Source organism: Callospermophilus lateralis, chromosome 8, assembly GCF_048772815.1.
Source record: "Callospermophilus lateralis isolate mCalLat2 chromosome 8, mCalLat2.hap1, whole genome shotgun sequence".
NCBI classification, from domain to species: Eukaryota; Metazoa; Chordata; class Mammalia; order Rodentia; family Sciuridae; genus Callospermophilus; species Callospermophilus lateralis.
In genome coordinates this window covers 123,189,455-123,211,802 of record NC_135312.1, presented here as the reverse complement: position 1 = coordinate 123,211,802, position 22,348 = coordinate 123,189,455, and the positions used below count along the sequence as shown (strand labels likewise).

The 22,348-nt window shown below is 40.9% G+C and overlaps 1 protein-coding gene across 1 annotated transcript in view; it reads right to left on the bottom strand.

Annotated features, from left to right (window-relative positions):
• Tbc1d9 (TBC1 domain family member 9) overlaps nucleotides 1-20,907 on the bottom strand; it is a 109,951-nt gene extending 89,044 nt beyond the window's left edge. The window contains exon 1 of the mRNA XM_076864543.2: nucleotides 20,562-20,907. Coding sequence (XP_076720658.1) covers nucleotides 20,562-20,691 — 130 coding nt within the window. The 5' untranslated portion in view covers nucleotides 20,692-20,907. The remainder of the gene's footprint in view (nucleotides 1-20,561) is intronic.
• Between the last annotated feature and the right edge of the window lie 1,441 nt (nucleotides 20,908-22,348).

The window sequence follows — 22,348 nt, the reverse complement described above, 5'->3', positions numbered from 1 at the left end:
TCAACCCCAAATGGAGACAGTGTGGACAGACCCCTAGTTACTGCTCGAATAACCACTGTCCACCCTGAATATACTGACAGCTGCTGTTCCAAGCAATTGGTGGGCAGTACTTGATTGGCAGCAATGAACTCAAGTTAAATAATACTTGTCCCTTATCCAAAGATGATTAGCCATATTCTTAGTCCATGGAGCCATTTAAACTTGTGTTTGATGTTCTAGAATTTCAGAGGTTAAGAGGATTAGTTACAGAGAGCCTAGACAGATTCAAGGCAGACTGCCCAGGGCACTCACCACCACCTCTAGCACTTACCGGATGAGTGATCTCAGGCTCAGTCCCCTCCTATGCCACTCAGGAATAAAGTGCTAACATGTTGATCAAATGAGAGAACAGGTGTAGGGTACTCTCACAGTACTAGGCGTTCAGAAAGCACTCAACCGCTATTACATACGTGATTAGGATTACTAATCACTGCCAAAATCCAGAAGCTGTCTTCTGACTACTCACTAAAAAAGTTTCTGAATCCACCAAAATGACTGATTCACAAAAGCATAAATGTTTTGCAAGCTAGCGCCTGTCTTAACAGAATGAATACTTATGCTAAAATCCTACATGATCCAAAGGCAGAAACAAAACACATACACACCAAAAAAGCACCAAACATCTGCACAGTGCTTCAGGGCATCCCGATTCATTACTCATGAGATCTTTGTAAAGATCCTGAGGAGCAGATGTTTTTCTCACTTTTTACCTCTGAAAAAACTGAGGCTGGTAGAAGTCAGTCTCAAAGCCAGGTCCTCTTAACTCAAATCCTCTCTTCTTTCATCAAGAGGACAAATGTTCCTTAAGCAGCATGCTGAATCCAGGAAGAAGAATGACTACTTCAAGCTTGCACTCTGGGGTCAAGGCAGCCACAGAGAATGGGAATGAAGTCGAGGGCCACAACAGCATGCACCCACTAACTCCTCATTTTCTAACTCTTCATGATACCAGCCAGAACTTGAACTCTCGGTAGGTTTTGCATGCTATTCTAAACACCTTATGTTTACCAATATAAATAACCTCAATACATAGGCACTACCTTTATTCTCATTTTACAGATGGGAAAACCGAGGCTGGGAATTCAGCTTGTCCCCAATCACACCAGTCTGGAGTGAGAAGTGAGTTTCAATTTCAGACACAGAACTATTCCACACCTCTGAGCAATCTGTGCAGGGCATCAAAGCACTGGGTGAGAGGGATGGAGGTCCCAACATCTAGCCTCACCTCTGCCTGGCAGGCTGAACTTCCTGGTGGCCCAGTTTAGAAGGGACATCTTTTTATAACTGCACAAGGTTCTGGGTAGGACCTGCTTGGGTAGTGGCTCTAAAGCCATGTTCTTAACCACATATCTATACTCTTAAACACTAGACTGCTGGCCCTAGAGGAAGAACCAGTAGAAAACATAAACTTCACAGTGTAGTGATAAATGTATGAATAATGTATAATATGTAATAGGTTCCAAGTTATTACAGGGAAATGGGAGTTCGAGGTACAGGGCAGACTATGCTTTAATCTTCTCCAGCTGACGTCCAGAACATCAAGTCTCCATGGACATATGTCCGTCCGTGTTGGAAGGAAAGCCAAACACTGATAGTTATCTTTGTGCAGTTGTAAATACATATAAATCTGCAAACACGTTCTACATGAACAGTTAGACACTAATGTCAGAAACCTCAAATATAATTGCAGAAGACTTTTGGGAAATCAGAATACCATTCCCCACTAGGACATTGTTACTACTTATCCACTCCCCTTCTTGAAGTTTTAAATGAAACACTGCTCAGTTCTTGCCTCATTCAGTGTATTTAATTAGCTGAAATAAAATCTGGTCTTGGTTCAGGAGTATCAGACACATGATTACCAGTCAAAATCAGTTCCTCCAGGGCCATCTGTACCAAGGGTCAGGATACTCCACCAAGCCCCAGAATTCCCTCATTGTTATCAGGAAACCAGATGGCAAGTGTGATTATTTGAATCAGTAATACTTTGAGGCTAATTTCAGGGCAATGAGTGAATAACAGGAAAAGAACATTCCTATTGATACAATTCAACCAACAACATATATTTGAAAACGATAATGTTTTGCATCATGGTGACATACCCAAAATACAATTGTAGTGTAAACAGCGGCTTCTGACAGTTATTTCCATAGGGCATAGGCTCCCCCACTTCTCTTTCCCTGTCACTCCTGATTGTTTCTCTGACATTGGAGCCAAATGTCGGTTTCCATTTATCACCTCCTGCTCTTAGAAAGCACAAAACATTGTTTGTGGATATATATCTCCATAAAAATAAACTGTATCCCTACCAAAGGTGGAAAAATAAAGGACAGGCTGGGAGGGCTACACGTTTCAAAATATCTGGAGAAAGACATTTCTTTGTGTGGTAAAGCATTCAAAAGTTTTGGAAAACTGACCTTTAAAATACAGGCAATATCCCTCTCTCCTCTATCCCATCCCTCTCACTCCCCTTCAAAATAATTATTTGACTTTTAAATGCCAGGAGTTATTAAATATCCAGGAACTAATCCTTCCTTTATTTAGCTGGCATGAGGCCTAGACTTGCCCAGGAAAAACAAGTCTCTCCAAAGAAATGTCTTTGAGCATTGTCTTCTAGAGCCTTCCAGGCTTTGGATGGTTGAAAGTCCGATACTGCTTGATGTCTGTTCAACTCATCAAACCACCCGACAACATTAAGCTAGTCATTAAAGCCTGATGAACCACATGGGTTTATACTTCCCTCATTTACCCAAAGCCAGCGTCTTTCTGATTGTTCCTGGGCCTCCCGGGAACAGACCGGCTTTCTCTGCTTCTCTGTTTCCATTGTCCCAGAATGGCAGGAACCAACTCTTAAGAAGGTGCAGGAATCTAAAGAAGCTTGAACTCCCAAGGTCCACAGATCTACCTACGCTGTCTATTTACCCCTACATGATGTACAAAGAACCCATTTAACCATATCCAAAGAAAGAAGCAACAGTCATTTTGCCTCACCTGGATTGAAAAAAAAAAAAAAAATAGGCGGGCGATTTAGTCTGACCAGTGGTTTTCTCCGTTCTCTCTTCTTCCTTCCCATTGAAGGTGTGCTCCCTGGGGACAAGGCTGTTCTACTGACACACTATTCTCACTTGCTTCCTGCTGTCACAGAGCTGACGGCTGCCTAGTAGATTTCTGACACTGGCACTTCTTGTTCCAACTTGGTTGAGCACAGGGAAGATACTTGGGTAAGACAGAACTACATTTAGGAATTTACCACGTTAAACCTGACTAGCCGCCAGGTGTGGTGGCACATGCCTGTGATCTCAGAGGCTAAGGAGACTGAGGTGGGAGGACTGCAAGTTCAAGCCAGCCTCAGCCACGTAGCAAGGCCCTAAGCAACTTAGTGAAACCCTGTCTCTAAATAAATAAACAGGCAGAGGATGTGGATCAGTGGTTAAGTGCCCCTGGGTTCAATGCCAGGGGCATTGGAAAAAAAAAAAGTTATTAGCCCCTTTTTTTATCTTTCAGAGACCCAGTATCTCATCTGCTCCTCACAATAAACACATGGTGTAGTAAGAAAACCACTCCCTTTTCAGAAGGAAAACAGTCTTAAGAAAGTTAAAATCATAGTCACACATTTAGGAGACAGAATTACTAAATCTCTTTCCATTCTAGAAAGTCCTTTATCAATCACCAAATATGTTTAAACTCTTTCCCCATAAATATGATTTACAATGAAGGGTAAACAGGGTTTTATCAAACTCTATCTGCCATAAATAATCTCAAATAAGAACACACCTTCTCTTTAACATTTATTTTGTGTTTGAAGGACATTCCCAAGGTCTTTTCAAAGATGATTATCCCCCAAGATTCTGCCTATATTTACTAAAGGTTTTGAAAATACTCTTTTCCATTCTTCGTAAGCATTAATTACTATGGGTCCTCTTAAGACAAAGATCTAGCTGCCTATTAAGAGTGAAGGAGGGGCTGGGGCTGTAGCTCAGGGGTACAGCACTTGCCTCACACATGTGAGGCCCTGGGCTCAATCCTCAGCACACCAATAAAAATAATTAAGTGAATAAAATAAAGATATTGTGCACATCTATAACTAAAAAAAAATTTTTAATGAAAGAGTAAGGGAATAGAAAAGACAGTAGAATGAATCACATAACTTTCCTATGTTCATATATGAATTCACGACTAGTGAAACTGCACATCATGTACAGAATAAGATTCTCATTAGAATAAGTTATACTCCATGGATGTATAATACGTCAAAATATGCTCTCATGTATATATAAGAAGAATAAATTTTTTTAAAAGAATAAGGGAAAAACACAGTTTAGAGATAGAGCACTTGCCCAGCATGGATGAGGCCCTGGGTTCCCTAACCAGCACCAAAAATTGTAACAATAATAATGAAAATACATATATAATCCCCCATATATATTCACCTAAAGACTTTATAAAATCCTGTGTTAATCTAAACTTTAATGAAAGTGGATAATAAGCACAACAGAAATAAAAACCTGCAAGTAGCCTTTGATTAAAGCACACGCACTAGCCTGGCTCACAGGCACATGCCTATAATCCTAGCAGCCTGGGAGGCTGAGGCAAGAGGATTGCAAGTTCAAGGCCAATCTCAGCAACTTAGTGAGGCCCTAAGCAATTGAGACCCTGTCTTAAAATAAAAAATAAAAAGGGCTGGGGATATGGCTCAGTTGTTAGGAGTCTCTGGGTTTGATCCCTGGTACCAAAAAAAAAAAAAAGAAAGAAAGAAAAAGAAAAAACAACACACAGAGTAAAGTTTTGTGCAGCTTAAATACCAAAGTGCACGTAATCCCTGTACAATCCCTGAAATGAACACAAAAACAAAAGTAAGAGGTGACTTTTGCTAGACAACCAAAATTTTTATGAGCAAAAAATTTTTCCTTTTTTAAGAAAAGGGAATGGATCATATTTCTATTAGGGTATGACCTGAGTTGTGAAAACCACGAGGTGCTTGTGTGGGCAAATGCCTACCCTGAATGCCAACAAGGTCAGTAGAGTTCTGAAGACAATGGCTCACAAATTTACAACTCTATTACAAAACAGAAGGCCTCGACTCCTCATTAAAACTCTATAGAACTAGGCATATAAAGTGGGGGTCAAAGGGAGAGGGGAAACTGGGTGTTGGGGGTGAGGGGGAGCAGGCAGGGGGCCAGCTGAGCAGGCGGGGGCAGATAAACAGGTTAAAGAGGATTGGCAGGTGGCAGCTTCTAGGAATCACAGGTTCCACTCATGCAGGGCAGTGTCTGGGAAAGTAGAGGTCCAGCTGCCAAACACAGACCAGGAAGAGAGAAAGAGGTTCTTATCCTGTGATGAGCCTCCTGACAGCTGTTCAAGGGAGCAGTGCATGGGTCCTAGCGATGTGCCCTGCTGTCCAGTCAGAAACGCACCAGATGGGGCTGAAGGCTCAGCTTCAGAGTGCAGAAGGGAAAGGCCACTCACTGTTCTGCACTGCACCCCAGGCGTCTCTCCATTCTCCTATGAGGAAGGAGAGTTAACCAGGGGAGCCAGCTCTATGCTCTGTGTTACAGAGAATCCTAGTGAGGCCCTGGGAGGAGCTCTGCAGGGAAGAGGGACACCTCTCTCTCTCTGCCACCACCCCCCAACACCCCTCTTGGGTCTTCCCCACAATAAGAAACTGAGAACAGTTAAAGAAGCCACATGTAGGTATTAGTACACAGTAAGCTGGGCATGGTGGCACACACAGGTAATCCCAGCAACTCAGGAGGCTAAGGCAGGAGGATCCTAAATTCAAAGCCAGCCTTAGCAATTCAGTGAGGCCCTAAGCAATACAGTGAGACTCTGTCTCAAAATAAAAAATAAAAAGGCCTGGGGATGTGGCTCAGTGGTTAAGCACCCCTGGGTTCAACAGCTGATACAAAATAAAAAGAGTATGAGAGAACTTAAACAATTGTATCATTGTAGTCAAAAACAGGTTACATTTCTATTGTTCAAATAATATATAGCAAACCCTACATTTCTAACTGGTCAGAAGTCCAGAAACTTACCTGGAAATGGTAAGTTTTTACTAATCCTGTTGCAAGCACAACAATTAATTTCAAAAATAGCTCTGGTAGAAAGTTCAGAGCTGAAAAATACAAGACTTTAGGGTACTGGCTTCTAATGTTTTGAATCATAATCCATTTTCAAGAGCTGTAGGAAGGGGTATGCCTCAAGTCCAGAAAAATATACTTCGCTACTAAGTCTGAAAATTTTATATCTACTTGTAGGTTGTTCAAGGACCTTCTAAAATCTCCATCAGTTTAACCAATGTCTAAATTGAAAAGCAACTGAGGTATCCCAAGTTGTGTTGTTACTGGCAGCCACACCGGAGGCCAGCATGGATCCTGGATGGTCAGATTCCATTGCCCACCCACGTAAGAAATAAGCAAATAATGGAAATGGGAAAAGAATGAATTTAATGCAATTTGTACAAATAGTAGTCTCCCTCTCTCTGATCCTGCAGAAAGCAGCTATGGTTTACAGAAACAAAAGCCAGCAGACAAGACAGATATAAACTGAGCCAGGTTATAAGCATGCCAGAGAGCTGGCCACAATTCCTGTTTGCTAGATCACAGGATAGCTTCTCAGTTTCCATTCTCAGGATGAGAAGGTTCAGAGAGGAAATGATAACTTTTATCAGGAAGTTGAGGGGAAAGTAACAATTTGAGGCTTCAAATTTTAATTGGACCCTTTTACGATAATGCTCCTACAAAAAACTTGATAAGGTCCACAAAAGAAAAAAAATGATGCTAATAAAAAGTCTGAATGCTATGTAACACAAATGACATTAATAAAAATCAATGTGGCACATTGAATTTATATTTTTCCCCTCTAAGTAGACAATACTTTTCAGAGATTGACCATCCTCTCCATACACCTAGACATTTCTTTTCTGGGTTGGATACCCCTATAAACAGGTACCTGTCTAGTCTTCCTCAGAACCCTAATTTCATAATCCTGGAATGGATCCAAAAGAGCTGAACTAGAAGGCTTGAAACGTGGCAACTCTGGAAAGCTTTTTTGGGAAGCCCAGACATGGTTACAGACTTCCTCCCTGGCATGGAGCTGTATAACTATAACCCGTGACAGCCACTATCCAGTGACACCAAAACTCAGGAAAAGGTACTGCCTGGCTCTGTTAGGTCCCCTCATCTCACAAACAAGGTTTCACTTCCAAGACTGGGGCTCACCTTGCCTCAATTTCCTAGTTTACCAAAGAATGCACTCTGAGGGCCTCTTCCTCTTTTTCCTCATCTCCCCTTTTTGTCCTTCTCTCTTTCCAAACTCAGTCAAAACTGAGTACAAATCCAGCCTCGGCCTGTTCCTATCAGGGTCTCTTCAGGAAAGACACTTCTCTGCGTTCTCAGTTTCCTCATCTGTTACAGAGGGTATAAGAGCTAACCTACAAGGTTCTTAACGAAAATCAAATTGGCAGAGGTATGAAAATTTCCTGGCAGAATGCCTGAAACACAGAAGCATTTCAGCGAATGTTATCTCTTCTGCCTCTACTATATGCTAATTGTAACACTAATTTTTTTAAAATGTAATTGTGCATTAGCAAAATAATGCCACTACAATAACAATCATGTTTTGAAATTTAGCTTTGGACACGCAGATTTGAAAATTTATAACAAAGATGCTTCTAGAAAAAAAAATGTATCCTGCATTATTCATTATAGCAGTATATATGTAAATGTGATAAAAAATTTGGATTAAAAAAGAGTAAATGAATTACTGATTTCGTTTTATGCCTCAATTGTGGAGCCCAAATGTAAATCTGCTAAGTCCTGTTTACTTTTTATTAAAGACTACCCTAGTTCCTAAGTTAGCCCAAAGATTTCAAAATTCATTTGTACTATTGAAACATATAGTTTTATTTATTAAGAAACATCAAAGGCAAATAATCTAGAAAAAAAAAAAAAGAGAACAATTAGGTGGGCAGAGCACACCATTTTTTGTCGAAGTTGCGAAAGAAGTCCAAGTCCCTCATGACCTTCGCTTTGGCAAACAGCTGCTCAGCAAGCCTACGGAGAATGGGGCTGAAAGGAGAGCAGGTGTGGTCGGCTGGTATGCCTCTCCCAGGTACTAGGCACCTCTGGGCCTATCCACCTAGCCTCACACTCCCTGTATGCAAACACAGAAGATTCCAGTTGATCTTATCCACAGGAAAATTTCTTTCTTTCTTTCTATCTTTTTTTTTTTTTAATTTTTTTTTAGTTTTTCACATACATTCTTCTATTTTAAATAAATTTATTTATTTATTCTAATTAGGTATATATGACAGCAGAATGCATTTTGATTCGTTGTACACAAATGGGGCACAACTTTTCATCTCTCTGGTTGTGTACGATGTAGCGACGCACCAAATGTGCAGTCATACTTGTTCCTAGGGTAATGATGTCCACCTCGTTTCACCATCTTCCTGCTCCCACGTCCCCTCCTCACCTCACCCTCCCCTTTGCCCAATCAAAGTTCATCCTTCTTCCTACGCCCCCTACCCCATTATCCACTTATCAGAGAGAACATCCGGCTTTTGGGGATTGATCTATCTCACTTAGCATAATATTCTCCGAGTCATCCACAGGAAAATTGCTAATTCAGATGTCCCGGTGACAGGAGAAGCACAGTGTATCTCTTGAATGGATCCCACAGCTAGGAAACTGAGCCATCCAGGGCTCCCTGAGAGATGTGTCAATAACCTAACAGCAAAGCTGTGAGACACCATTTGAAGCAATCTGGAGGCCAGAGGCAACTGCAGAACCCTTTGAAAAAAATATCCAGCCTGAGCCCCTTAGAACATGCACTTGACAGGGGAAACTGGCCAGAGGAAAGTGGGATAATGACTTCTTCGCGGTGGTCTGGTTTAACCGTGTTTTCCAAATACAACTCCTGTAATACAACCATATAACAGAGAGGGACGGACAGATGGGAAGTAGCCTCTCCTCCGTCTCCCACCCAGTACTCTCCCAGGTGACCCCGGTTTGCCACCGTCGGAGAGAACCATTTGGGCAAGAAGAGGGAGAAAGAAGGTGGAAGAGAGCAGGGCAGGAAGGATCGGGGAGAATGAGAGGAAAACTGACCCTCTCCACCCACAGAGAATTTAAAATGTGCACAAAGGGAAGGAGGGAAGGAAAAATGGGAGTAAGGAACGGGGGAAAGAGGGACTGGGTAAGGGATAAAGGACCAATCCAGGCAGAAACGGAAGGCTGCTGGTCAAAATGTCTTCTTCAAAAAGCCCCAATACTGACTGAACCTTGTTAAGCTGCCTGACCATCAGACAAACATCCCTTGGCTTTAGCAGCATCCTGGTGAAAAGTGCGCTGTCTCTGAACGCAGAAGCCTTCAGTTACCACGCCCAGGGTGAGTGGGGACCTGTGGCTCCTGACACCCACAGAGAACATCGGCAAGGTGGGACTCTTCACAACAGGTGCCAAAAGGTTGTTAAGCGACATCTTAGACAAGAAAATCAAACTCAGAAAAAGAACTTCACACAGTACAGGTTTGGTGACGGGGACACTGTGATTTGAACCCAGTGGAGCCCAGCAAAGTGAGAGAATGCGAAATAGCTATGCAAAGAGCAGCCCCAAGCTTTTCCGTTTGCCCCTGGTGTTCCCTGCGTACCACGGGGCCACCAGGCATGCATGGGCTTCCACCTCCGAGGTCCAGAGCTGGTGGCCACCATCACAGCAATGAAAAGATGCCGCACTTCCAATTCCTGATTTGTATACAACTACAGACCAGGTTGTCGCCAAGCCTGGGAATCCTACCATAATTTCCAACCTGACTTCATAAAGCGGGTCCTGCCTGGGTGTGAAGATGGCAAACCAGGACAGTATCTGCAGTGTTCCTAGAACACGAAACCTGCCTCAACCTCTCAAATTGCTCACATTTCTTCAGGGAAGCTTGGAGCAGTTTTTCTCTTGCCTTAGTTTTGAGAGCAGTTTATAAATGCCAAGATGTCAAAAGTCATCTCAAATCCTACACAAATGATGCATGTTTGTTCTTATTGATTCTTTGTGGAACAAGGCAAAGTCTCAAGTCAGCTTGATGCGGGGACTAAGTAAAGCTGTCTTGAAGTTGATAATAACAGGGAGGAGGAATTCCTAAATAAAGCAAGCAAAATCTGCTGTTGGCTACTCATGCTTCTGGCTAGTAGCACTTGCTTGTTATGCAAGTTTAATAAGCCAGACTTACACACAGATACAGATTTCCCTACATGCGCAAGTTATGACATTAAGCTCCATTAGGGACGAAGACAAAATTTAACTGTTTTTGTATACATGGGACAACATTTACTAATTAGTGCACCTGGTAGTTACTTAGCTAACACTCAGAAAGATGAAAGGATTTACCCTAAAACAAGCACCTGTTTACCAGTTGGGGCTTCTAGAACACGGCTCTGTTGTTTTTCTCTCACCATGGGGAGATCTTTGGTTGTCAGATGAAGAATTCTCCTACTTGTGAAGGTCTCCATCGCACTAAATCAGATGCCATGATTTGATTCAGCCTTAATTAATCTGCACCCATACGGCCTCCACGTCTGTCCTCAGTTCTCTTAAAGGTATTCATTCAGCTCTGATCACTAGGTTAGTAATGGCCAGAAGCAGAAATTTGCCTGTTCTTTATTTCACATCTCTGTCAAATTAGCACTCTAAATACAGCTAGTCCTCAAGCACATTTCCATCAGGATAGTTTGCTGAAGAAATCCCACTTTTGATTTTGTGTAATGAAAAATTGCCTCCATCTCTGGTGACATCCCCTACCCTGAAGCCCTTACGTTCTAGTTCACGGGGAATCCATGAAGCTCCTAAAACTTTCTGGCAAGTTTTGACGCTGTCATTTTTTTGCATGGAGTCCACAGCCTTTTAAATTTTTTTAAAAGATTCTCATAGTAGGTGGGGTTTGGGGCAGGAAAATAAGACTAATATATGCCATTACAGTTAGTCTTAAAAAATACTAAATAAATACAAAATTAAATAGGCTCTCGCTTATTTGCTAGGAAACCTACAGCAAGTCACTGGATCTCTGTAAAGCCTTTGTTTCCTTTTGCATAAAAGGAGGTTAATAATAGCACCTACTTTATGAATGACAAAACGATCTGAACCAATATCCACCACGGACGACATCTGTACAATTGAACAAGATGTACTTCAAAATATCAAATAATTAGAGAGACAGATTAGCTCACCTGGGGGAAAGGGAAGCTGCAGAGCCCTGCCCTTGGGACAACTATTATTTTGGAAGGCATGTGCCTTTTCCAGAGGGGGGTCCTGAACCCCTGACATTCTAAATGTTCTTTTTCTTTTTTAATGCTTTTATTAGTTCATTGTATTTATACATAAGAGTTGGGTTCATTTTGACATAATCATACATGCATGGAATTTAATTTGCTCCCGTGCTTCCTCTTTCATGCTTTTCTTCCCTCTGCCATTTGTGTCCTCTATGCTTCTGGGCTACTGGTCTTCCTCCTGTTTGTTTATTCATTTGTTTGTAGTTGGTGTTTTATAGATACACCTGAAGGTGGAATTCACTGTATTATATTTGCACATATACACAGTGTCATTCTGTCAAGTTCATTCCACATTCCTCCCTGTTCCCATCCCTCCTCCCTCTACTCCAATGATCTTCCCCCTATCTTTATGAGATGAATGTGCTTTAAAGAGAACTGTGGACTGGACAGACCAGAACAGGAGTCAGTGCCACCAAAGAGGTAGGGAAGGAACGATTCCTTTATTTGGGATTGGGATGCACTCTAATCTTAAATGCAATCTTTTGTTTGTTTGTTTTTGATACTGAGGATTAAACTCAGGGGCACTCAACTACTGAGCCACATCCCCAGCCCTATTTGCATTTTATTTAGAGACAGGGTCTCACTGATTTGCTTAGTGCTTTGTTTTTGCTGAGGCTAGCTTTGAACCCATGATCCACCTGTAATCTTTTTATTTTTTAATTTTTATTTATTTATTTTTTGTGGTGCTAGGGATGGAACCTAGGGTCTTATGCATGAGAGACAAGCACTCTACCAACTGAGCTATAGCCCCAGCCCCCTCCTATAGTCTTAAGTGGGCAAAAACACCCAGGTTACAGCTTGGTTTTGAAATCCATCATTTAAAGTGATCTTTGCTTCCAACTGGACATAATAAAAACTCTTTTACAGAAAATAATATTGTCTTCTGCTTCAGATTGCTTCTACAAAGTAGAAATGCAATAGTCAGTACATAATCAAAAGTGACTTCACCGGGCATAAAGGATGACCTAATAGCATGAATAAAATAACAGACAAAAGGAGAGATGGGTATGGGCTCAAGATACTGAAGTTAATATAGACTTTAAAAAAACTACACTCACTCAAAAAATGATAACAACAAGATTGAATGTTATAATAAATGTGAATTATAAAAACGAACAAATTAAAATTTTAAAATTTAAAAAGATTAAGAATTATTAAGCTTAAAAGGAGAGTAAATATAGTTGAAAAATGGTAACTTGAAACATATTAAAAGAAAAGAACCAAAACCCCCAAATCAGCAGATAACAGACATAGTAAATCCAATTAGAAGATCAAATATTCATGCCATTGGAAAGTCAGGAGAAACGGAGAAAATGGTAATAGGGATGAGATGTTTACAAAACCAATGTAAGAAAGATTAAAGAAATCATACTATTTCCACACAGGAATTTTAAAAGTCCACAAATATCTTGACCATAATACAATGACAGAAAACCAATGTCACAGAGAAAATCTTAAAAGCCGTTAAAGAGCCAGGCACAGTGGTGCACACCTGTAATCCCAGCTGTTCTGGAGGCTGAGGCAGGAAGACTGCCAGTTCAAAATCAGCCTTGGCTACTTAGGCAGGTCCTGAGCAACTCAGTGAGACTCTGTCTCAAAATAAAAAATAAAGGGCTGGGGATGAGGCTCAGTGGTTAAGAGTTCCGGTTAATCCCTGGCACCAAAAAAGAAAAGAACAATTAAAGAAAAAAGACATACGACCTACAAAGTAGCTACAATTCGGAGTGAGATTATATTTATCAATGTCAATCAGAAGACAATCGGATAGTATCTTGATCATGCTTTAAAAAAAAATTAACTACCAACCATTCAGCACCAAAATATACTTCAAAAATGAAAACATTGGCAAACATGTGAAAACTGAGAAAATGTTCCACCAACAGGCTCTCACTAAAGAAAGAATAACGGGTATTTTTAGACAGTAAAAAAACAATTCCAGAAAAAAAAAAGATCAAAGATGGAAGAAGAAAGTACAACAAAAATTGTAAATGTGTGAAAATCTAACTGAACACAGGCTTTAAGAACAGCAGTAATTACACATTTTTGAGTCAAAAAGATGTAAGAATTAAAATGTTATAAGAAACCAATTAATAAAATAGGTGAAAATCCAAGTCACATATACAATGACTATCCTATTAACAGGCAAATATGTTCAAAAGGAATTAAGGAAACAAACAACTATTTATAAGACACATCCAAAAATAGGGTGCATAAAGGATGAAAGTAAAAGTATAGAAAACATACCAAACACTGAAAACAAATCAATCCTTTATAACTATAATAATGACGTGTTAAGCAACTCTGGGAACATGGATAAATAGCTCATAATAATAAAATGCCCAATTTTATTATTATGAAATTATATGTTACAATTATAAGTATATATACACCTAATACCTCAGCCTCAAACCATATGAAACAAAAACTTAACACTAAGAATAGTCAAAACCATAGGTATAATTGAAGAATTAAATATAACTTCTATAAGTGCAGAACCAAAAGATTAAAAAATTAGTTAAGATATGAACTACTTGATTATAAGCTCTCATCTTGATCAAATGAATATAAATAAATCATTTAACCAGCAATTACAATATACGTGTTTTTCTCAAGCAGAACATGTTAACATTACAAAACATTAACCACAAGCAGGGCACAAAACAAGTCAATAAATTTCAGAGCACTGAAATCATATAAGACAGGACTATGGTTTCTAATCAACATGTTTGAAAATCAAGAAAAATGTATCTAAATAACTTAAGATTTAAAAAAAAAAGAAAGAGAAAATAAAATGGAAAATAGAAACTATTTTGAGTGCAATGATCATCAAGCTACTCATCAAAATTTAGTTGTGGAATGCAGATAAAGTCATGTTTAGACAGAAATGCACAGTTCTAAAATGCATGTGAAAATAAGGCTGATGATCAATTAACTAAGCACTTTATTGTTTGGTTTGGTTCTGTTTGGTTTGGTTTGGTGATGGGCACTGAACCCAAAGCTTCACACAATTTAGGCAAGTACTACACTGCTGAGCTACACCCCCCACCCCAAAGTATCATAATTCAAGATGTGGATAAAAAAACCAGAAATTTATATATAAAGAAAATATTAAAAAGAAATAATAAAGATAAGAACAGAAATTAATGAAATATACAACAGTAAAGGCAGACATATCCAGAAGCTGATTGTTTAAAAGACATAAAATTTATAAATTCCTTAAAGAACAATTAAGAAAGGGAAGGTTCAAATAACCAATATCAGAAACAAAAAGGTGGCATTCCTGTACATTCCACAGACATTTAAAATATGAGGATATGATTGACAAATTTATGTTAATATATTTGAAAATCTAGATGAAAGGATAAATCCTACAAATATATGACTTATAATTAAGAGTCAATGAAAGGTATTTCAGTTTTTTAAATTTTGCTGTACTATTCAAAAAATAGAATCCAGGATTTAAAATATTCTCACAAAGGAAACTTCAAGGTCAGACTGCCTCACTGATGAGTTCTGCCAAACACAGTAGGATGAAATAACACTGATACCACAGAGACCCTTCCAGAAAACAGAACAGAATGTACACTCTTAAGGCCAATATGACCCTGGTGTTAGAATTTGACAAGATGTTATTAAAAAGAAAAACTTCAGGCCAATCTAAAAAAACACAGAAGTTATAAATAAAGGGTTAGAAAATGATACTGAACATAAAAAATATAGTCAAGCTGGGATATTCTACATATGTAAGTCTGGTTAAACACTTGAAAATCAGTTAAAAAGTCAACATCATGTAAGCAGAAAAATTACACCTCAATAAACACAGAAAAACATTTGAAAAAAAATCAGGATCCATATAATCAAAAATTCTTAGCCACCTAGGGATAGGAATACCCTTAAAATGAAAAATATCTACAAAAATTATCATACTTAATGAAAATACATTCAAAGTCTTTCTTCTAAGACCCAGAAATGGGCAAGGATATGTACAATAAACACATCAATTCACAATTGTACCTAGCATATGAAGGCAAAGAAAATTCTTAAAAAGCATAAAGGTAGGAAATAAAACTACCAATATTATCAGATGATGTAGTTTTGTATTTAGAAAATACTAAAGAATCTACAGATAAATCACAAAAATTCATTTCCTAAGTTAGTGACATCCTGGATGTGAGGTCAATATAAAAAACAACTACTGTTTATTTCTATATTCTAGCAAAAAAAAAAAGAATTATAAAATTAAGTTTTTAAAAAGACACAATATTCAACTAATGAAAAAAAATGCCAAACACCTAGGAATAAATCTAGTAATATGCTACAACTTCTACACAGAAAAACTATGAAATATTATTGAAAGGTTTTTATTTCTTTGAGGTTCTGAAAAGGGCCTTCACATCCAAGGCAAGTGCTCTATCACTGACTGAAACCCCGGTCCTTATTGAGAGACTTTTTCAAGGAGCTACATAAATAGAGCAGTATACCATTTTCATGGACTGGAAGACCTGATATTAAAAAGGTGACCATTTTTATAAAATTTGTTTATAGACAATGTAATCTCAATCAAAATCCCAATAGTTTAAGCTTTTGTTATTGATGTTGATTTGTTTTAGTGGAACTTAATAAGATGATTTAAAAATATTATATCAATGTAAAAGTCAAAGAATATCCAAGAACAAAGAACAAGAGAACTTTATCTACTAAACATAACCTTATGTTACAAAACTACAGTGTGATACTGGTGCAAGAACATATACAACAAACAAAAGAAACAGAAAGCCCCAAACAGGCCATACACATTTGGATACTTGATTTATGACAGGGATACACAGGATCAAATGGAAGCTCACTTAAAAAAAAAATGTGTTTAAATACAACTTGACTCCTGCCTCATACAACATGCGAAAATTAATTCCCAGAAAATATTAAATATAAACTTGGGAAACAAAGCTGTAAACCTTCTAGAAAATAATATAAATGAATATATAACAGAGAAAGAAAAGACTTACTGAACACTCAGGATACAATAAAACAGTAACATAAAGGAAACAAAACCTATAAAGGATTTGGATGTTAAAATTTTAAAAACCTGAATAGATGTGCAAGAGAAGGAAGAGCCTGCCACACATTTAAACAACAAGGGGTTCATATCTAGAATATTTTTTTAAATCCTACAATTTAATAAGAAAAATATAAATAATCCAGTTGAAAATGAGCAAGAGACTTAAACAATAATGTCACAAAATATTTCAAATGGCCAATAAACAAAAGAAAAGGAGCTCAAATTCATCAGTCAGAAAAAAAAACAAAGTAACCTCACAGTATGATATTCATACAAAACCAACATAATGGCTAAAATCATGAAAACTGACAATGTTGTCAAAGATATGGAGCCAGGGAAACTCCCAGATGCTGCTGGTGGGAGTACAACTACTTTAGAAATAGTTTGGGATTATTTACTAAAGCTAACACTACATGCATCCTTTAATCTAGCAATTCCTCTTCTGGATATGAACCAAAAAGAAACGTCCAGCCACAGGTACCATGAAACATGCACAAAAGTGACCAGAGCCACATCGTCCATAATGCCCCCAAAGGGACCACCCAAAGGTTCACCAACAACACAGCAAATAAACTGGGGATTCATAAATCGTACAATATCGTGTCACAGTTTTCCATACAGCAGAGAAAAGTGAACAAACTCTAAACACAGGCCACAACATTTATGAGTATCACCAACAATGCTGAGCAGAAAGGTCCAAGCACAAATCTATGATTTCATTTTATTCCTTTCTCAAAAAAAAAAAAAAAAAAAAAAAGGCAAGCCCAACATATTGTTTTTAGGGATATGTTCACTGTCAAAAAAACCACAAGGAAGTGTTTGCCAAGAACATCAGGAAATGTTCACCTTTAGGGTGGGTGAGAGTGGTGATGGGGGGCTTCTGGGTCATTGGCGATATTCTAGTTTTCTTAAATCCTAGTGTTGGCTGCAATATATTTACCTTGTGATAAATTACAGCACTCTACATCATATTTTGTGCACTTTTCAGTATGCATGTGAAATCTCAGTTAAAAGGTTAAATAAAAAAGTCCACATAGGACAGAAGGCTCCATAACATCAATACCTATGCACATTGCTAGAACGGAGAACAGAATTGCTTGATTTTTAAAAAATTGGCAGCATTCTTACTTTGGCTCATTCTTTTGTACATTTCCTGTGCTAACATCTTACTGAGCACTATAGTGACCACCCATGCCAGTTCACACTGGACAGCTTCCTCACGTATCTGTCATCATCCGTTTCCTGATGGACACTGTTACCTTGGTCGGATAATGCACCTTATGTAAAAGTGCTGAGATCTTCCAGAAAATCTCCAACAATTGATACCCAACTCTTTCTCATTCCTCCTCTCCTCACAGGCCTCTCTCTTTCTTCTTCAGCTCTCAGCTCAAAAGTCACTTATTCAGGGAATTGTTCCTTTGCCCCCACCTCCATCCCCATCACGTTCCTCTCCTTGTGACATCTGCACTGGTCATTTTTAGTTGTCCGCCCCCCCCCCCACCTCCCAGGTCCATCCCTAGGAGAGGAAATCAATCCTGAAGGAGACCCCATCACTAGGGTGCCCTGTCCATCTGGCTTCTAATGGGCTCTGCTTGCAAAAGTAACAGCAGAAACTGGGAGTGTGGGGGAAAAGCAGTCAGGGCCCATCCACCCCTCCGGCTGTGGTCTGTTTGCAGGGCTGACTCCTTCTTCTGGGCTCAAGCTCCTCCTCCCTGGACTCCAGCATTAATGGACTCTAGTAACATCATCCCTGCCTCTTGTTTTTCAGGCCTGAGGTGATAACAGCTTCCCACCACTAAGCCTTTCACTGATTCTGATAAACTAGCCTCCATCTCTCTAAATTGCCCTTCACTAAACTCTCCATCTGAACTAGACTGAGTTCTGGTTTTTGTTTGTTGGTTTGTTTTGTTTTTGCTGGGACCCCACAGAGCAGTAATTTTATATTAATTTATGTGATGATTTCTTCAGCATCTATCTTTTAGACTGTGAGTTTCATGACACTGACACTTCAGAAATTGCCCCCCCAAAAAACCTGTAAATTATTTAGTAAGTTAATGAACGAATAAATGAATTCACACTAGAGTTACAACATACTATATACATCATAAGCTGGTCACGGTGGCCCAGACCTATAATCCCAGTGACTAGGGAAGCTGAGGAAGGAGGATCAAGTTCAAAGCCAGTCTCTGCAACTAAGCAAAGGCCCTAATCAACTTAGCAAGACCCTGTCTCAAAATAAAAGATAAAACGGGTTGGGTATGTGGCTCAGTGGTTGAGTGCCCCTGGGTTCAATCCCTGGTACCAAAAAAAAAAAACAAAAAAACCAAAAAACTATATACCACAATTTCTAAAATGTCACTACTACATTTGAACATGATCATAATCTATCAGACCAAACATTTTACCTCTGTTGACTGAAAATAAGCTTTTGTTGGCAGGAATATTTGTACTCAGGAAGATAATTTCAATTATTTCAGAAATAAGTGCAATAGTTTTGAGTTTCTAATTTAAAAAAACTCATCTATCTAAAATAAGTCATCAATGACAAGACTCTAAGTGGACAAAATGAGAAATGGGTCACTACAGTAGACTGTAATGAGTTACAACTCTAAGTATCAGTAGGAACACAATAAACACCTTAAGTAGAAAAAGAAGGCTCTACATCCCTGAAGTGTTCATATCCTGTTGCAAATGACTGGGGAAAATAAATATTTAGTGGATATTAGTCAAAGAGAGTTAACCAATTGGATATGTTCTTTGTTATTATGATAAACTATCCACATTGCTGTCTGGAGTTTAAAGAAGGGCTATCTAGGCTGATCCCAGTATTAGATATGCAAGTTACACACTAAAGTTTATACTCAGATAACGCCTACAAAATGAATTGGAAAATTCTGATTCCAATTCACCAGTCAGAATTTCCATAATGGCACTAGAGTGTTACAGATTTTCTTTTAGTTGAAAAGTGCAAAAAAATCAGATTGCTTATCAGCCATCAGATGTACTAGCAAATCTTTCAAACATATGCCAGCATATACTGTACCACATGACTCCTGAATTTTAATCTTGAGAAATCCAGTTTATAAATATATTCACAATAAAATACATACCATATCAAGATTTTTTTTTTTTTTAATTTTATAGCAGGACATTGTGAAAGCAATTTACCTAGCAGGCAAACTCTGAAAAGAGTGAAATAGTCTCCAGCCTAAAGAGGTCATAGGTCATTTCTTCTGTAGCCTCTTTCCTAGTTAAACTTGTGTATCTTCTGCTAACTTTTTCACTGTAAAAAGCATTCCAGTTCTGTTCACTCTAACGAGGGGAAGGGAAGGATCAATTTCTCCAGTATGAGTTCAAGATTATTTGTAACCTCCCGCCATGTGCTACTTAGTTTATAAAGGAAGATCTTTCTGATATGGCACTACTTGGGATATGGGTCTGATTGATACTATAATCCTGAAAATGGCATGGCTTCCGTTAGTTACATTAGTAATACCTTGTGAGGGGGTTAGAGAAGAAGTGGCTGAGGTAATAATAGCATTTAGCTAAAATGCGGTAGTACTGCCAATTCTTTTTACAAAAGAACTAGATCACTCGCTTTTTTTAATGCCTAATTAGGTGCAACAAAGGAATTTCTTTTTCCTTATTCATTCTGTTTGGTCATAACTAATATAGGAAATGACCACATCAGCTCCTTACTGATTGTTTCCCTGAAAACAAAAGAGCGTTTTTATACCTGATCCTGCTATTGCCAGTAAAGACAGTGAAGTAAAAATTAACCATTCCATCTCTCTTTTCTATCTGTAAAGCGATGTTTTTTAAAGGAGGGAGGGGGAAGGAATAACGTATTCAATTCATAAGGGATGAGGCTCCCCCGCCCCAGACTCACTCATCCTAGTTCTCATCAACATCACCCACTAAGGGGGCGCTCAGCACGCGAAGACCCCATTGCCTGACAGGGCCAGAAAGGCAGCACCCCTCGCCCAGTCTGAGAATCCCGACTCCCGACGCCTTCCACACACCCTGGCGGGGCGGGGGGCCGACCCGGGGGACCGGGCGGCGTCCCCGGGGCCCGCAGCCCTGAGCCGCGGGCGGGGCCGCAGTGCCCGCGGTCTCCCTCCCGCAGGGAGCGGCCGAGGTCCTTACCGGCCAGTCCGCCACCGCCGCCTCCGTCGCCGGCGTGCCCCTTCCTCCGCTGCAGGATGAAGTACGGGTTGGCCCTCTCCGTGATCCACAGCGCGTTGGCCAGCAGCACCTCCTCGGGGTTCACCCACATGGTCCCAGCCGCCGACGGCGGACGCACAAAGGGGCCGCGGGTCGGGTCCTGCACACTGGCGCGCACGGGCGCGTACTCCCGGCCACACGCGCGCCCGCCCGCCGGCTAGGTGAGGCTGGCACCAGCGACTTCACCAGGGGGCGGCCCGCGGCGCCAGGGCCACAACGAAACCCCCGCGGGCGGCCCGGGAGGACCGCGAGGACCCGGGTGCTGCGAGCAGCATCCTCCTCTTGGCGCCGCCGCCCCCCGCGCGCCCGCGGCCGCAGACGCCCAGGCCCGCCGCTCCGCAGCCCGGCTCCGGCCCACCGCGGCGGGAGGAGCGGGAGGAGGATGGAGAGCGGGAGGAGGAGGAAGTGGTGTGGCTTGGTCCCAGGATCCCGCTCGGCGGCGGCAGGGCTGCGGGCGACGCGAGTGGATCGTCCCCGCGGTCAGGGCCGAGCCCGGCTGGGGCGCGGCTGCTCCGGCAGCTCCGGCTCCGGCTCCGGGCCGCCTGGGTCTCTAGCTGCTCAGAGCTCCCGAGGGCGCCGCGCGTTAACTCTCCTTCTCAGGGCCACTTGCACCAGCGGCCAGCCCAGCTTCCTCTGGAAGGACGCTCCGGACACTGCGAATGAATGACGACAGCGCGGCTCAGTTGGAGCGAACCCGGGAGACACCAGTTTTCACAGGCGCAGATCCTCCTCGGACTCTGCGCGCCGAGCCCAGCAGCCTTAGCTGGCTTCGCAGGAGCCTTCTGGGGACCTTGTGCCAAGCACTGAGCCCCACGCCCATCCCAGCAGGGAGGACGCTGCCAGCCTCTGTGAGCGTGTGTGCGCTGTTTGTGTTTCAGGTTGACAGTGAGGATAGCGCCACCCTCTTCCCAGGAAATGTGTGTTTCAAGGTTCCAGACGTGCAGCTAGATCCGAGGGTCGGAAGTGGACGCAACCAATGGTTGTCGATGTTTTTGTTTCCTGCATCCCTAGGGCAAGTCACGCGCCAAACTTGTCCCCGCCTGTGACCCCTCCCCCTCTCCATTCCATTGTAATTAAAGCGGCCCAGCTAAGTGCATTACATCACTTCTTTCCTTGACCTGTAGGGCATGAGCAATTGCGAAGTTGGAAGCAGCCCAAAAGCTTAGACTAACTAATTCACACCACAGCTGTTCCTATATTAGGCTTTTTTGGAGCTTCGAGGACCCGGCATGGCGAAATTCAGAGATTTATCCACGTTTAATAGATGGATTAAATGTTTTAAGAAAGTGAAGCCAGAGGCACAAGAACCAGGCTTTATATCCCTAGACAGTTTCACTTTCCCGCACATATGGAGTCTTTGATGGTGATCACAGCCCATCCACCTGCTTATCTGATGACTTCTGGTTTGGGCAGATCTGGTAGTTCATCTAAATAGACCTCCCTTCCCTGATGATCAGCGTTTGCTAGACTCTGCGTTGCTGAAGATGTCTGACAATCCTAGGAACTTCCCCCTTTCCCAAAGAGCAAAGCATTCAAATGAGACATTCTTGCTTTGCTAGGGTTTGAATGTGTCACCTCCCAAATTCAGGTGTTACCATGGGATAGTATTAAGAAGTGGAGCCTTTAAGAGGTGATTAGGCCATGAGGGCTCCACCCTCAGGAATAGGATTAAGGCCCTTATAGAAGTTCCAGCTCAGCAGCTTTAGGCT